Below are 16,529 nucleotides of genomic sequence, written 5' to 3'. Positions count from 1 at the left end.
AAGAGGCGGGTTTTCACGCTGGGCTACGCCCCGTCCCGGCAGTGGGCGGGGAGGGGCGCAGAGGGCGGAGGCGGGCGGCAGCCGCCAATGGGCGCGGGCGGCGGGGGCGGGGCATGCCAGCGGGCGGCCAATGGGCGGGCGCCGTGGCGGCGCGAGGAGGGCGGGCGCGCGGGGCACGCCGGCGCCGGGCAGCGCGGGGCCGCCGCGCAGGTAGGGGCGGGGGAGGAGGGGGGCGGCCGAGGGAGCCCCGGGGGACTGGCGACCGCGGGGGAGGCCCGGGGGGCGCCGGGGGTCCCGGGGGGCTGGCGGGAGCCGCGGGGAGCGTCCACGCTGCCGGCGGAGAGGTCGGTGCCGGCCCCCGGCCTGCCCCCGGCGGCGCCGCGCTCTGAGGGGAGCGCGGAAACACCGAGGCTCTGCTCCCACCCCCTCTCGCTGAGGGGATGAACCGGGCCGGGGGGATGGGTCCCGCCGCCGCCCCCGCCGCCCGGCCCCAGAGCCGCCACCCTGCCGCTGGGCAGGCCCGGGACTGGCGGCGGGGGCTGCTCCGGCCGCTACTCGCCGCGGCCCCCGGCGTGGATCGGTGCTGGGGGGGGCCGAGCTGCGGGGCCGGGGAGGGGAGCGGGGCCGGGGAGGGGAGCGGGGCCGGGGCTCTCGGAGCCGCGCCGGGGCCGAGCTGCGGGGCTGGGACTCTTGGAGCGGCGCCCAGTACAAACTAGTACCGCGGGTGCTGGGAGCGGTCCCGGGACCGGCCGGGACCGAGGCCTCAGCGCGCACCCTGGCCGCGACCCGGGACAGGCGGTTCCCGGGGGGGGGCACCGGGGGACGCGCGGCGGGCTCGGCCCGTCCCTCCTCCCCTTGACCTCCCGCCTCTCTCCTGCCAGCGCCGCTGGGGACCCGCCGCTCCCCTCCAGCATCCCCGGCGGTGGCTCCGCTCCAGCCGCCGGCACACGGGACCGAAGTGACCTTGAGAGCCGGGAGCAAGGGCAGCCCGCCGGATCCCGCCCGGGCCGAGGCGGCCCGGCCGCAAGTGCCTCCCTCCGCCTCTCATCCTCTCTTATTTATTTATTTTTGTTTTCGTCGGGAGGCGAAATCCCTGGCTCGCTCTCTCCCGCCTCCGCCGCACGCTTCCTTCCCCCTCGCTTGCGCCGGCAGCGGGGAAAAGGGATCCAGCGAAAATCCAACGCCGACGGAGGGGCTCGCACCGGAGCATTTCCAGGCCGGATCCCAGCGCTGCGTAAGGGAAGGGAGATGCCGATCCGCGGGGAGGGAGAAGCACTGGGCTTCGCCTTCGCCGGGGAGGCGAGTCGGGGCCTGGGGGAGCCTGCGTGGGCAGGCAGGGGGATGTCAGCCCCAGCACGGCAGGCACAGGGGCGGCAGGTCACCGGGAATGTTTTCTCTTTACCGGGATCTCCTGCGCTCGCCCGCTCTGCCTTGCCTCGGCAGCTCCGACTGTTCTTGCTTGTAGTTTGGGACACTTGGGATGGTGATTTTCCAGCAGGAGCAGCTTCCTGCTACAAAAATTCCTCGAGGAGGATGATGGTGTGAGCCATGAGAAAGTGTTTTCCACCTTGTGCCGGTGCTGGAAGCGGAGCTGGACGGGGAGACCTCCCTGTCAGCTGTGCCTGGAGCCCAGCCTTATCCTGTGCTCCTGGATACCCATCACTGCCGCGTCTGGGAGCTGGGATGGAGACAAGGCAGCTGCTGCAATGTCTCTGTGGTGGCTAAGGATGTTCCTCGCAGCCCCTGGAGCCACCCAGTGCCAGCGCTGTGTCTGGGGACACTCTGACCTGGCAGTGACCGTAAGAGGGAGAGAAAACCGAGACAGAACGATGCGGTGCTTCCACGTGCTCTCCTGCCTCTGGCTCTCATCGTTTTAGGGGATTCCTGTGTGTTTGGTGACCTCGGGGGCCTTTCTCGATGTCCTCGCCTCGGGCAGGGGGTGCCTCTCCCTGTACCCCGCATGGTGCCCCTTGGTGTCAGCCCCGGTTAGGGCTAAATCCGCTCACCCGGATTAAGCGGTACAACTGCTCAGGGATTTAAGGAATGACGTGGGGGAAGCCGGAGCGGGCTGAGCTCCGGAGAGGGAGGCTCCAGAGTGGGTCAGAGCCCCTTTTCCAGCACAGGGGCAAGGGGGAGGAAGGGTCTGGTGCCTCCGTGATACAAGTTTCGGCTTCAGGGCAGCGTGGCACCACATGTCAGAGGGTGTTTGTGGCATGGGGCTGTCCATCCCGAAGGTGTGGGGTATCCGAGGAATCAGGCAGGGAAAAAGCCTTTTGGTGTGATGCCACGGGATGTTATTTCGGTGCTTCTTGTTGTTTGAGTCTCCTTTCCCTTCCAGACACGTCCTTTGACTTGAGTTTCTCCTAAAAAAACCTCACAGTCTTCGTGTGTTGGTCCCATCCCCGCGATGCTCGGGCTGGGGGGTTGTGTGGGCACCTCGTTTACTTTGCAAAACTCTGTCTGCAGGGATCCGGGAGCTGGTTCCCAGCACAGTCCTAACCAGTGGCTTGTGTTCAGTTTTCCTGCAGCCCCGCGTACGTGCTGCATCTTGAGGGAGTGTCCCCCGTGCCTCCAGCTGGGATTTAGCCTGGCGCCATTGCATTGGGAACCTCAAGGCCTCAGGGACACGGGGGCTCACGTGGCTTCGACTCTCAGGCCATTTGGGCATGGCTGTCGGGGTGCAGGACCCCTGTCCTGACTCTCCCCGAGTCCGTGGATGTTATTTAGACAGGTTTCCCTTTGGACAAACCCCTTGGAGCAAGAGCAGGGTGTGTGTAGGGAAGCATGAGGCGGTGAAAGAGCCCCTCTTTTTATGTAGGAAGCCCTTTGGGATGGTTCCTTTGCCTGGGCTCTGCCGCACAGCCACGGCATCATCCCTGCGGGCACTGGGATGCGCTCCAGCTCCACGCTCATCCTGCCCGCTGGCACTCGTCCTGCCTGCTGCCATCCTGCCTGTCCCCCCACCTGCTCTGCCATCACCCCCTGCCCGTTGAGCCAAGCTCTTTTCCCTTGAATAATTTCCTTTCCGGAGGTCCGGTGGCTGCTTGCCGGCTCTGCTGTGCTGCTGGAGCCTGTATCATCGCATCCCTGCCTTGCTGCACGCTGCCGGTGAGCCTCGGCGTGCACCGAGTAATCACAGATCACGGCTCTGGCATCGATCCCCTGGGATCGTGCTCCGCTTTGGCTCTCGGTGCCAGAAGCTGTGTGACACGGCAATCTCCGGTTGCGGTTTGCCGAGGGCGGAAGCGTCACCTTTCTGGCCCACCAGGTGATAACCTTCCCTGCGCGGCGCTGGGAGCGTGTTTACTTTACCTGTCACAGCCGATAAGCGCCTCTGATAAAACTCATGATAGTAAATAACGGACTTTAAAGACAGGGGAGCAATTAAAGGAGGGAGGCGGTGCCTTCGGCATGGACTCTGCCCTTGGAAGATGGTGTTTTGCTGACCTGGGGGAGCAGACCCTGGCCCTCGCTGGCCAAAATCTCCCTCGCCCCAGGGAGTTTTGTAGACCTGCGACTTTTCCCATCCCGACCTCCATCTCTTGAGGAGGAGAGGCTCTGCTTTGGAGGGTGTTATCCGAGGCAGTGGGGAGGGAGCTGCTGCTCTTTGGCCACTCGGTTGTGAGGGCTGGGGAGTTCCTGGCAATAAATGCCCTTTTTTTTTTTCCGCATGACTTGAACAGAAACATTCTTGCTGTCCTGGAGTGGCAGAGATACTAACGTCTCTGTGCAGAGGGGGATTTAAGGGGATGGATTTGCAGCTCCGAAATGCATTTCTTCCCTCTTTCCCTTCCCCTTGGGAGCTCACGGGCTTCTCCTTGCAGTGCCAAGCTGATGCATGAAAAAGCAGCTCCTCTGAAGAGCCCCGAGCCCATGCACGGCCGTGAGAAACTGGAGGCATCCCACAAGGAGAAGAGTTTGGATTCCCTTGACGGCAGGTGAGGGGCAGCATCCCGGAGTCTACGGTCGAGTATTTGCTTTTTTGTTCCTCCTCTTGCGACCTCCTGCAGCACCCCCTCTGCCTCCGAGCCCCAAATGCAACCCGCCGACTTGGGATATCGGGTCTATGAAAGCAGGGAGGGAAAAGGGGTTTGGGAAGGGGACCAGTATTCCCGCTGCTGAGGTTGTTGGGAGGATTTCACTGTCCCTGTGGTTTCTCCCTTCATCTGCCCATGTGATGGACGTGGATGGATGCGGATGGTGCACAGCCAAAGCTAAGTCTGTCCTCCTGCCCCGGCACGTTCCCAAATTCCTGTTTGTGCTTTTCCTGGGGAAACCTTGACCTGGCCAAAGCTGCCCATTGCCAGCTCCTAACCTGTCCCAGGCTGCTCTGGACTCCTTCCCCCGCTGCCGGGGTGGGTTTTGGGTATGGGCACCCCGATGTTGGTGCCTCCACCAGCTCAACATCAGCCTGATGCCAGACAGAGATCAGCCTTCTTCTGCGGCCTTTATTTAACCTCAGCAACGCCAATGCTATGATAAATCACTGAGACATCCAAAATGTGGCTTCCCATGGTCTCTCTTCCGTCCTCTGCATCTTGCCACGTCTCTTCTTGCAGCCCGCATGCTTTTGGGAGCAGGTGGGAGACCTGGGACTTTTCACTAACCTAATTATTATTATTTTTCCTTCCAGCCTCCACCTGAATGAAGCCCTGAAGGATGAAGACATCAAGAAATGCCACCGGGAAGTGGTAAGTCTTTGGCTTCATGAGCGAATTGGGCTGGTTCATTGTAGCCTGACCGCGGCTGTTTGCCATGGAGGAGCCTGTCTGGGGTCTCAAACGTGGGCTGTGGGACCCAGAGGGGGAGCCGCGGTGGCTCCGGGTTCAGGGCAGAGGCTCCTGCCTGCAGTTTCAGGGGATGGTTCCGAGTGGCCTGTGGTCTGCCCTGCAAACACTTTCAAGATTTTTCCATCCAGAGCAAAGGAAAAGTGAAAATCCTGACTGCAAGCAGCTCCATTCCGCTTCATTTGAACCTTTTTTGTTGTTCAAATTGTGCCCTAAGTAGAGCTTTACAGGCTGTCTACAAACAAGAGATGCTCAGGAAGAGGAAGGAGCAGAGGAAGGAGGCATTTTGCCTTTTCCCTTGAAAAAGATGGAAGAAAAAAACATTATCCTGCTTATTCAGAGGCATCTGGGAGGTTTTTTGGGTTGGCAATGGGTTTGTGCTGGGGCCAGGGGGTGTTTCTTGGTGGTTGCTTGGAGGTGATGCCACAGTGACCCGCTGTGTCCCCCTGAAACGCTCCTGCCAGCACCTCCGCCGCCCTGGCGTCTCTCTGGGGGGTGTCTAAGCTGACCCCAGGTGATGCAGAGCCTTGATCCTCTTATGGCCCAGCTCATCCGATGACAAGGTGCGCGCGGCAAAGGTGACCTTGTCACTGTGGGCAGGAGGGCTCTGCCTGCGGTGCTGCCTCCAGCCCAGCCTGACTGTCCCGGGGCCCTTCAAGCTGCGCTGGACCTTCCTGCATCCTGGCGAAGCATCTTGTCCCTTGGATTTCGGGGGATGTCTGTGTTCCCAGGGAGCTCCCCGAGGTCTGGGGCGCCGCCTCCTCCAGCGCAGGGGACGCAGATCTGCCTGTGTCGCCTTACAGCACTAATTGAGTGGATTTAGTGCAAAGCGTCGAACTGCTTTGGAGCCTTTAACTTCTATACGGAATTATTTAAGGGCGAACCTGCCGAGCCTCCTGCCGTGGCTGCCGGCAGGCTTTGAAGAGGCACCGGGAATATAAATAGCTGGATGGCGCGGCGCGATGGGCGCAAAGCAAGTGTTGTCACCGTGCCCCGAATAAGGGAAGGGCTCGAGGAGGAGGAGAGAAACCATTGGGCAAAATAAACTGCCTGCGGATGAGCCCGGGGGAAAACAAGCTCCTCGCAGAGGCTCAGCCTCCTTAGATAAACTCTAGATATTAGGCGAAATGTTTATCTGGGAGGATGGCACAGCGTTTGCTGAGTGCTGGATCATCCAACCCTCCTCTAGCCCTTCGGCTCCGCCGTTCCCAGTCCGGTGGGACCCCGCTGCGCCGGTCCCGGGTGCGGGGAGAGGGAGATTATTTTAATTTGCAGGAGGGTGAGGGTTTTTTCTGGGTCTCCTTATCAGCAAGGTCACCGGATAACTTTGCTCTGCTTCGTTTTCAGGCTGCTAGCAAGTACAACTCCCAGTACCACAAGCTGTTCAAGGACATCCCGACGGAGGAGAGCGTGCTGAAAGGTGGGTGGCACGGCCAGGGACGGGGACGGGGGCGGTGGGATGCGGCACACCATCTGCCATGCCCCCCCTCTCTCTGCCCTGCAGTTTGCTCCTGCGCGCTCCAGAGAGACATCCTCATCCAGGGAAGGCTTTACATCTCCCCCAACTGGCTTTGCTTCTACGCAAACCTTTTCGGGAAGGACATCAAGGTAATGTGGGGGCCAGCTCACCCCAGTCCCACAGGGCTCATAGCCCAGGCTACGCCGCAGCCCGCTTATTCCCTCCTGCACCCAAAATCGCTGTCAAAAGCCTCCGATGCGAAGGGGAGTGTGGCTGTGCCTCCCCCTCTGATCACCTGCGGCATCTGCCCGGGGAAACCAAATACTGGGTTGCTTTAAAATTCCCTGATGCAAAACCTCCTACAAGCCGCAACGGCGTTTGAAGGAAGATCAAAGGTTTCGGGGCCGCGGGGGGGGATTTGTATCTCTCTTGGCTTTTCTTCTTGATTTACAATCTGCTGTTTCCCTGTTAGTCTTGTGGTTGACGGGGATCTTGGGGAGAGATGACTTCCTTTAAAACTGGGCTGAAGAACTGAATTATTTATATCAGCCACTTTAAACAAATGTCTGATGGAAGTGCGGGGTTTCGATGAAGTTACTCTGCCATAAATTTTGTCCTGCTTTATTTTTAACCCTCCCTGGGCTTGCGGGGCGGGGCTCTCTTGATGGGTCTTAGGGATACTCGCTGGACGATGCTTCCCCTGTTTCCTCACTGTTCTGATCGAGTAGAATCCACCTCTGAGCCTAGATTAACGCTGGGGGGATGCTGTGACCTTTAATAAAAAACAGGCTGTCTCTGTGAAACGCCGAATCCCCACGCTGCTGCTCTGCTTGGGGCATAATTACGATGCATGTTAAATCTCCACCTTGGGAAAGAAACTCCCCGAGCTCGTGCTGTGCCCGTCCCTGCCCGTCCCTGTGTCTTTTTGCCCTCCAGGTTGTGATCCCGGTGGTCTCCGTTCAGCTGATCAAGAAGCACAAGACGGCCCGGCTGCTGCCCAATGGCTTGGCCATCACCACCAACGCCAGCAGAAAGGTAACGCTGGCGCTTCGAGCATCGGTACCCGGCCTTGCCGCAGCCAGGGGATGCCGCGCTCCCAGTTAGCTGCGATTTGAGAGCGGGGAATGAAGCGATTCCCATCCCTGGCTGAAAGCGTGGGCTGGTGGGGAAGCGAGCGTGGCTCTCCGTGCTGGCAGCCGGCCAGGGCAAACACCATGGCTTTGCTTTCGTTTCTGAATTTCACTTTGTTTCTCGGCAAAGCAAAGCCCAAGTGAAACTCGGCCGAGCCTGAAAAATCCCTGCCAGGCTCCAATAAAACCTTTAAACTCCTTAAACGCAAGCAGGGGAAGGGCTTGGGCCGGCATTCAACCCCAGCTGTTGGAAAACTTGGCAAAGGGGATGAATTTCCAGCTTTTAAATCACATTGGGTGTTGTCGGCTGCAGTGAGCTGACGTAGGCCTGCTCAGTGCGTCCAAGTCCCCGCCTGCCCCATCGCCTGCCAGGGAGGGGGTTATTCCTGTGGGATTTTGGGAGGAAGTTGTTCCTGTGGGATTTTAGCAGGGGGTGGCACAAGACAGGATTTGGGCATTCAAAGCCATTTGGTTGCAAGGCTGCTCTGTGCGTGGCGTGGGCTCTGCATTGGGCAAGGTGAGCGCTGCCCTGTGTCCCCTCCTGCCAATCCCTGGGGATGTTTTCCGTCGGTCCCGGCCCCGTTTGCTGCTGCGTCCCTCTGGGCTGAGCACAGGAGGCCCTGTGGGGACAGCAGCCGAGCGAAACTGGCCCCAAAAAAATCTGGTCCAGGTTTTAGCAGGCTGCAAAAATAACAGCAGGGAAACTCTGTGGGGAGATGCCTGCGGGGGGGACGCGGCTGCCAAAGGAGTGGGGATTCAAGGGCAGGACGTCTCTGTCTGCCTGTCCCCTACCTGTGGGGAACTGGACTTGGGATGGGGGCGAATTTCTCCCAGCAGCTTCTCTCTTTCTCTTGCAGTACATCTTTGTGTCCCTCATCTCCCGCGACAGCGTCTACGACGTCCTGAGGAGGGTCTGCACACACCTGCAGGTACCGTCCGCCCTGTGACTGACACCGTTTCGATAGTCACAAGCTCCCTTTGGGCTGCGTCTCGGGGAGCAAAAGCTCTTTGCCATCTCCACAAAGGCTTTGGACTGCTCCCAAAGCCCTCCCTGGTGCCTGCTGCCTCTTCTCAGCATCCTTGCTCTGCAGCAAGGGACAGGAAGAGGGGCAGGAGCCCGCTGAGAACGGCAGCACTTCATGACACTGCTGCATCCTCATCATCCCCGATGCAGGGGACTGTCATGCTGTCCCCGTTCCATAGTTCAAAATGACGATGGCTGTTTCTTGACATGCTCCTGAGCATCCCGTCGGGGCAGAGCCCGTCCCCGCTGTCCTGTCGCGTGGGTGTCCTGTCCCCGTGAGCCGCTGGTGGCCTTTTCTGGGTCACGGATGACGGAGGCAGAGCCCGGAGTTTCTGCTCTCTCCCAGGGCGTGTGTATGAATTATTTATAATCTGATAGTAATACTAGTTCTGCCACTCCCCACATTGCTGCTTTTTCCCCGGATGTAAAGTTTCAAGGGGAGGAAAAATGGTACAAATTAAAAAAAAAATTAAAAAATTGAATTGAATTAAAAAGCCTGAGGTGGGGGAAGAAATCCATCAGCCCTGGAACTGGAGAGGAGGGTTGTGGGGATCTCCTCTTCTCCCTGCCTTCAAAGCACGTGGGACGCCCGGTGCCAGAGCCCTTTCCCGCCCCGAAGGGTGTGTGCGGCTCTGCCTGGGCGGCGACTGGGGTGACTCAGCCCCGTTGCCCAACTGGGCAATTCATTCTTTGAAATGTGCTGGGCTCTGCCCAGGTATTTCCTTTTTTTTTTTTTCCCCCTCCCGATGGTTTATCCCCTCCTCCGGGAGCCAAGACTGGTGCAGGAGCCCTCTGCTCAGCCGTGGTCCCATAGGGTTTTCGGTAGCAGGAAGCGGCGGTGGGGTGCCACGTCCTCCAATGGGTGCTTTTCTTTGGCCACAAAATCCCCACTCTTGGAAATTTTAAGCAGTTGCTCTTTGTAGACTTGCCAGAAACATCAAAATTCAATTTTCTGGCTCAGGTTGAAGCAGGGAAAGGCGACACCGTAACGCTGAGAGAGCTGGGGGGAGTTCAGCCTGGAGAAGAGAAGGCTCCGGGGAGACCCTCGAGCCCCTTCCAGTCCCTAAAGGCTCCAGGAAGGCTGGGGAGGGACTGTGGATCAGGGAGGGGAGCCATGGGACGAGGGGGAACGGTTCTAATCTGAAAGAGGGGGGTTTAGATGAGATGTGAGAAAAAAATCATTTGTGGTGAGGGTGGTGAGCCCCTGGCCCAGGTTGCCCAGAGAAGCTGTGTCTGCCCCATCCCTGGAGGTGTTCCAAGGCCAGGTTGGATGGGGCTTGGAGCAGCCTGGGCTGGTGGGAGGTGTCCCTGCCCAGGGCAGGGGATTGGAACTGGATGATCTTTAAGGTCGCTTCTGACCCAAACCGCTCTGATTCCGTAACACCCGTTTCTTTCTCCCCTCCAGGTTTCCAGTAAGAAGAGCTTGAGTTTGAAGGAGCTGACGGAGGAGCCCGACGCCGTGTCGCTGGTGAGGCTCAGGGCAGCTCTGGGAGAGGGAAGGACCCCCACGAACTCACCCCGTGGGCAGGAGAGCGGCCGCCCGGCCCCCTCGGTGGGTTTAACGCCTTCCTGGCATGCTGAGGTTCAGCCGGCAGCCACTTGCAGGGTGCGGAGTCGGTTCTCTCCCCTCGCTGCTGAGAAAGGTTGTGCAAGGATGCGGCCATCGCCTTCAGAGCTCATTCTCTGGGATCCTCACACCCCGACTTGGCAGAAAGGGACGGGTCAAGAGGACGATTCAGACAGCCCCCAGCTGAGCACGAGCCTGTGATCCGGCTGGTTGGTCCCTGGGGTGCATTTACAGATGGAAATACTTTGGGGCAATGTGGAAAATGCTGCCGCGCCACTCCCGCCGGCTGATGCTCTTCACAGCTGTGAATATGGATAACAGGCTGGAAATGTGGCTGAATTACCCAAAAACATATGGGATGGCTGGGAGGCTGGAGAGGAAAAAGCCTGCCGAACCACGGTGTGACAGAGGGAGTGCGAGGGGCCGCATCCTGCTGCCCTGGGAGCTTGGCAGGGCCCGGCTCTGCCCGCAGCGGCTGCCAGCCTGGCCAACAGTGTCCTCTCCATGAAGCATGGGTGGCCCGTCCCCGTCTCTGCTTGGTCATGAAGCTGTTGGTGCTGCGGCTGTGCTGGGCCACATGGGGACGCCGAGCAGGGTGTCCTCCATGGGCTGGTGGCCCTGCGCATCTGGCTGGGTGCAGGAGGTGACAATCGGGGTGGCCCTTGCGGGCCACTGGCCCTGCATGCTGGCCCAGGAGGTGACAAGTGGGATGTCCCCTGTGGGCTGGTGGCATCCCAGGGGTTGAAGGTGCTTTTCAAGGGGTGAAGCGGGAGTGATCCAGGCTGGCAGCATCTCCCAGTGCTTCTGAGGGTTGTAGCCCTCCAGCAGCTCCAGCCTCAGGGACTCTCCGGTGGGGGAACCCCTCTCTGTGCTGGCTGCCACCCTGCTCAGTACCTTTCCGGATGGGCTGGGACGGGGATGCTGAGCCCCGGGGGCGGGGCGAGGGGCTCTCGGAGGATGATGGGTGACCACTCTGAGCTTCAAACCAAGGGGTGAAGGAAGCAGCAGTCGGTATTTGGGGCAGGTGTGGGGCGCGAGGGCAGGCCCTTCCTATGGCAGTAGGAACCTGCATCCCCACGGGGCCATCGTGGAGGACCAGCTCCCCCTTAAGATGATGTTTTGAATGTGCTGGTACCAGCTGGTACCAGATGGTACCGTAAGGTTCGAGTCCAAATCTGGCCCCACCGTATCCTCGGCACTGCTAGTTTCATGGGAGAAACTGCGGCACTTCTCACCCGGGGCTGTTCCCGCAGGAGGTCATCGTCCCCGAGGGCAAGTGGAGGAAGGTGTCACCCGCTTCGCTGTCACTGTCGCTGCCGGACGCCGACTACCAGTGCATCCACCGGACCTCCATCAGCAGCCTGAGCACCAAGGAGAGCTTCACTTCCGAGGAGCCCCTGGTTTCGGGTGAGGGCTGCGTCTCACCCAGGGACGTGGGTTTGTGCCCTGCCCCGCACATGGTGCTGGACGTAAAACTCCATAAATACATGTTCATCCATCCTCTGCTCTCGCCGAGGGGGTTTCTGCCTTGTAGACGAGCAGGGTTGAGTCTGGGAGCTGGGGATGGGGTCCTGGGGATGTGATGGGGTCTCCTGGCTGAGGGGTCTGAGCCCTCAGTGTGTGCCTGTAACACCGTGCGGCCCGCGTTAGCTTGTGGGAGAGGAATATTTGATGCTTGAAGACTCCCGGTTGCTGGAGGAGTGTGAGCACCTTCCCAGCGTGGCTGTGCTGCTGACTCTTGGCTTGCATTTCAGAAAGTGCAATAAACACCGAGGAGGAGCTGGAGGTGGAGCAGAGCTGCGTGGCAGAGCTCAGGCCCTCTGACTACCAGCTCCTGAAGATCTTCATCGTGCTGTAAGTGTGCTGAGGGTGGCCGCGGCGTGGGGAGGACGGGGCATACACTGGGAGCATCTGTCTCAACCACCAGCCACTGAGCGCTTCTGCTTGTTCCTCTGCTCCCAGCATCTGCCTCCTGGTCGTGTCCTCCTCATACCTGGCGTTTCGCATCTTCCGTCTGGAGCAGCAGCTCTGCTCTCTGAACCGGGACTACCTCTCCCGCGGGCACAGGAGGTGAGGGACCCACGGGGACACTTTGGAGCAGGTGGGTCACACTGCATGCAGTGGAGAACCCGAGGGCTGTGGTGCAAAGAACAACAGCTCCCCTCCGTGACATGTCCCAGGGATGCTGTGTCCCTTATCCTGTGCCTGCTGCTGGCATGGCTGACGGCAGACCCTGAAGGGCCATCCCTGTGCAGCAGATGATCCCACTGCTTTGAGTGACCGGGGAAATCTCTGCTGTCCCTGAGACTTTGAGCCCTTGGGACAAGGCTTCCTTGCAGGTTTGGGGCTGGTCCCCCGGTTGGAGGAAGCACCAGGACATCTCGGTGGAGCTGGGCTGTGCCCTGGGGCTAATGCGACTGTGGGCACCAGCAAGGGATGGAGAGGACTGGGTTCCCTTGGGTTGGAGACATCGTGGGGGGGGGTGTCTCCCTCCTTGTGCCCATGGGACCCAGTCACCAGGCTGGGGGATGGTGCCTCCGTGGCTGCTCACTCCATCTTACCTCGCTCTGTGCTTGCAGGTGACCGTTACCCCGGCACTGGCTGAGGATGGACGCCAAGACCGGGCCACCCCGCAGACGGATCCCGGTGCTGCGTCCTGCAGGCCGTGGCCGTTGCACGTGGCCTGGCTTTCCCTCGGCCGATAAAATGGGACCAAGCATCTTCTCTCTTCCTACTGGCACCCGCTGCCGGCAGGACCGCCCGGCCGGCTGATGGCCACCGGTGCCAACTCCCTGTCCCGCTGGAAACCTGTTTTCTCCCCAGGACGCTGCTGTGCCATAACACGGGACGATGGCTCGGGGCTGCCGGGCGGTTGGACCTCCCCGTAGGACTTGCTGCTAAAATGGGCGCCATTTTTTATTCCAGACTTGGGTTTTTCCTGTTAAAAGATGACCTAAGGCTCACTGGGAACGCCCAGAAATGTGGCTGAGTTGCTGCTGCTGCTCTGGGTGAAGCCTGGGCAGCAGCTCTGGGCTGAACCTGCCCGTTCATCCCCCTCTCAGTCTGCAGGGACGGGGAGATAGTGGCCACCAGCCCTGTGGGGGCATCACCTATCCTGGCATCCAAGGGTGGGGGTACAAACTGGGGTCCCCCCGGCTCTGCTGGGCTCCTTATGGGCCCCCCCAACCCGTCCCTTCTGGAGCACCGGGGCGTCTCAGCGTGCGTGTGTGTGTGCGTCCCCCTGCAAAGCACTTTAGGGTCCTCACTGGGGACCGCACCTGGGAATGGTGCTGGACCAGGGCTTCGTTAGCCCCGCTCACCTCATTAAGACATCCTGAAAGGAACCCGTGGCTGGCACCGGTGAGCGTCCCGGATCGCAACGTGTCTGTGCTCTGGTTTGTGTTCTCCTCATCACCACGCGGAGCCGAGTGCCACAGGATTTGTCCCGCAGCCTCCAGGATTGTGCTGGGACGGCAGGTGATACCTGTGTCATTTACTTTGGTTTTCTTTCCAGTTTTTTTTTGAGAACTACAAGTGCTGATGGGGCCAAATCCCTGAGCCCCGGGGAAGAGCTCTCTGCTCCCTCCGGGCTCAGAATGGCTTTTAAATGAAAATAAAACCAGGATTTTCTAGTATGTCCCTATCTGCTGCCAGCGTCCTTGCGGTGGTGCCAGGCTGGGCTACCACAGAGTCTGGGCTGTCCCGGTGGCCCTTTGTTGGCCACGTCCCGAGGACATGGATTATGTGGGGGCAGACCTGTCCTTTTGTGGGCTTGGGGACAGGTGGCATCACCTTGTCCTCCCTTTGGCACAGTGCTGGTGGGCCTGGGGCCGTGTGGCCCCCGCTGTCACACCCCATAGGGCCGGCTGGAGGGATGCTGCGTGGTCCAGCGCCACTGGAATGCTGGTGGGTGCTCAGCGTCGTTTCCCCACATCAGGTCACCCTGCGTGTCACCCTGCCTGTCACCCTGGCCATGCCAGGGGGGGACAGCAGGCAGGAGGTGCAGCCCTGGCTGGGGCAGGGTGACCGGGGGGGGCTTTTGGGGGACACCCAGGGATGCTCCGGGCGCAGGGGACAGGGAGGTTCTTTCACTAGATGGCAGCAGAGACTGCGGGACGTGACACTCAAGCTGGTGGCAGGGCCTCCTTGGGGACAGCGGATGCCCAGGGAGGGTGCTGAGCTGCAGCCGCAGCCTCCTGGGGCGGGGCGAGCCTTCCTCCTCCTCCTCCTCCTCCTCCTCCTCCTCCCCCGAGGATCCGCAACCTGAATTCCCCCTCCAGCCCGGCCCGCGCAGCAGAATGCAGGAAAATGGCCCCACGTGAAGGCCACAGCGGGGATGGTGTTGGCTAAATGGGGACCAGAGTGGTGTCACCCCACAACGGTGTCACCGCCATGGCTGGATTTAACCTTGTCACCCCATTTTTCGGGAGATTTAGCAGCCGCGGTGCTGGGGAGGGGATGTCTGTGATTCGGCCGTGTTTCTGGCCAAAGGATCGAAGCTGCTTCAAAGCCCCGGCGTTACAGGGCCGTCAGAACCTTTGATTCCACGGGTGACCCGGCAGATGAAAGGGGTCGTCCCGCTGCCACCCAGTCCCCGCCGGGGACTGGCCCAGCTCGTTTTGCTGGTGTGGCTGCCGAAATAGGCTTGGAGGGTTTGGGGTTGTTTTTTTTTTTTTCAAAAAAACAAGTTGGCAATCAACGGGTTCAACCTCAAACTTTGGGGCTTATGGCCCCAAAAATGAGGTTTAGAGGTGTAGGATTGAGGGTTTTTTTTTGGTCTTGTGTTTTCTGGGTGCTCCACAGCACCCAATACAAAGCAGGTGCGTGGGGGTCCCTTGTCCCTGTACCGAGACCAGGCCAGGCGCGTGACAGTGGTGACGGCCACCTTGGCTCCTCTTGGGACCCTTTGGTTAAAGCCAGCGGTGGAACAACCCATGGGTGCAGTCGGCCGATGTGGAGGTTTGGGGGAGCCAGGGGCAAGCCCCCAGTGTGGTCTGGGGGGTCCCTGCTGCCCGGGGATGGTTCCAAGGCTCCGGTTTTGTTTTCCAGCTGGTGTTTGCCTCCCTGGTCGGTGGCGTGTTTGCTCTCCCGGTGACGCCCTGCTTGAGCTTATTTGCTTTTCTTTGTGTAAAGAAATGCCACGTAAAAGCCTCGGGTGCAGGAAATGGCCCTGGGTGCTCACCTTGCCGGCTCTGGCAGCCCTGTACCATCCCTCGGGGACAGAGAAAAGGAACGCGGGTTGCCTCCTGGTTGAGCACAGCCCCTGCTCTTGAGTCCCCCTCGATGCCTCCCTGGTCGCACCCACAATCCTGCCTTCCTGCCTCCCCTCTCCCCGCGCTCCTCCCCAGCCCAAATCCACCCGTTAAAATAGGATTAGGAGAGTAAATCAGCCCATATGGCCTCCCTGCTATGGCGCAAGGCGCTAGCGGAGTTGTCCCCGGGCTCGCTGGTTCTCCCAAGACCCATTTCTGCTCGGTTTCACCCATTGCAGGGCGCGGGGACCCGAGGCTCTGTGACACCCTCGTGGCCGCGACACCATCACACAAGAAACTGTGGGGCAGCGGGAGCCACCGCTTGTTAGCAAGTACCTACACAAGAGACGGGACAATGCTGACAAGCGCACGGTTTGGTTGAGGTTTATTCCGGACCTGGGAGAAAGGCAGCCTCCCGCCGTGGCAGTGATGTTGCTCCAGCGAAGCCCCACGCGAATCCCCTTCAGCGAGCGGCTCAATGCCATTTCAGCTCCGTCCGAGCACAGTGGAAGGGGTTTTCCAGGGAGGGCTGGTGCTGGGAGGGATGCCCTGGCCCGCTGGCTGCTCTCCCCTCTGGGCAGCCTCGGAAGGACGGGAACGATCCTGACCCTCGTTTTGCCCCTCCGCTGTCCGTGTGAGTTTGCTCGGGTGTTTTTTGGAGAGTGTTTTGGGCTGTGGCTACTTACCTTCAGCAACAAGGGAAGTTTAAGACCTTCCTACAGTTCATCGCCCTCAGCGCTGCGCTGGTAAACATGCCGTGGGGCTGGGTTGGCAATAAGATGGGCGAAGTTCAAATTAATCCTTCCCCCTTTTCCGAGGGCTGTATTTAACCTGGATTTCCCTGATCCCGTTGGTGTGCTGGGGGGCGGTTGCTCTGCCAGACGCCACCTGAGCAACCTGCGCTTTGCTGCTCAGGAGGTTAGAGATTATCCTGCAACTACGTCTCATTTTAATTTTTATTTTCCCCACTGCTAAGCCTGTCTTAACGAGAGGATCTGCTCTGAGATCCCAGGCATCACCCAGCACAGGAGGAAAAGTGTTTCGATTAGAAGCGTATTAAGGAATTCTTGGGTTTCAAGGAGATGGCGGTTATCTTTGGCTTTTATACCTCAAACTCTGTCCTTTTGTTCTCCCTGGTGTGTTTTTTATCTGGAGTAACAGAACTGGTTTTGTGCTAGAGGAAGCAGAGACCGCCTCGTACGCTCTGAGCACAGCGAACACTAACGAGGGCTGGGGAGCGCTGACGAACCCTCCCCAAATGGAGACGACCTAAAATCATAATGGAAAAAAAACCCCACAACTCAACTTCA

At 59.8% G+C, this 16,529-nt stretch overlaps 1 protein-coding gene across 1 annotated transcript; it reads left to right on the top strand.

The window, feature by feature from the left end:
- Nucleotides 1-130: 130 nt before the first annotated feature.
- GRAMD2A (GRAM domain containing 2A) lies at nt 131-13,602 on the top strand. The gene is made up of 12 exons (XM_054214691.1): nt 131-210; nt 3,825-3,938; nt 4,634-4,691; nt 6,135-6,207; nt 6,292-6,395; nt 7,183-7,281; nt 8,234-8,305; nt 9,806-9,952; nt 11,221-11,374; nt 11,722-11,821; nt 11,930-12,037; nt 12,547-13,602. The coding sequence occupies exons 1-12, from the start codon at nt 131-133 to the stop codon at nt 12,548-12,550; spliced, it is 1,113 nt and encodes a 370-aa protein (XP_054070666.1). The 3' UTR covers nt 12,551-13,602.
- The last annotated feature ends 2,927 nt before the right edge of the window (nt 13,603-16,529 follow it).

Source organism: Rissa tridactyla, chromosome 9 (genome assembly GCF_028500815.1).
Source record: "Rissa tridactyla isolate bRisTri1 chromosome 9, bRisTri1.patW.cur.20221130, whole genome shotgun sequence".
Taxonomy (NCBI): domain Eukaryota; kingdom Metazoa; phylum Chordata; class Aves; order Charadriiformes; family Laridae; genus Rissa; species Rissa tridactyla.
Note: the sequence above shows the minus strand (reverse complement) of the source record. Positions and strands in the feature narration are given on the sequence as shown.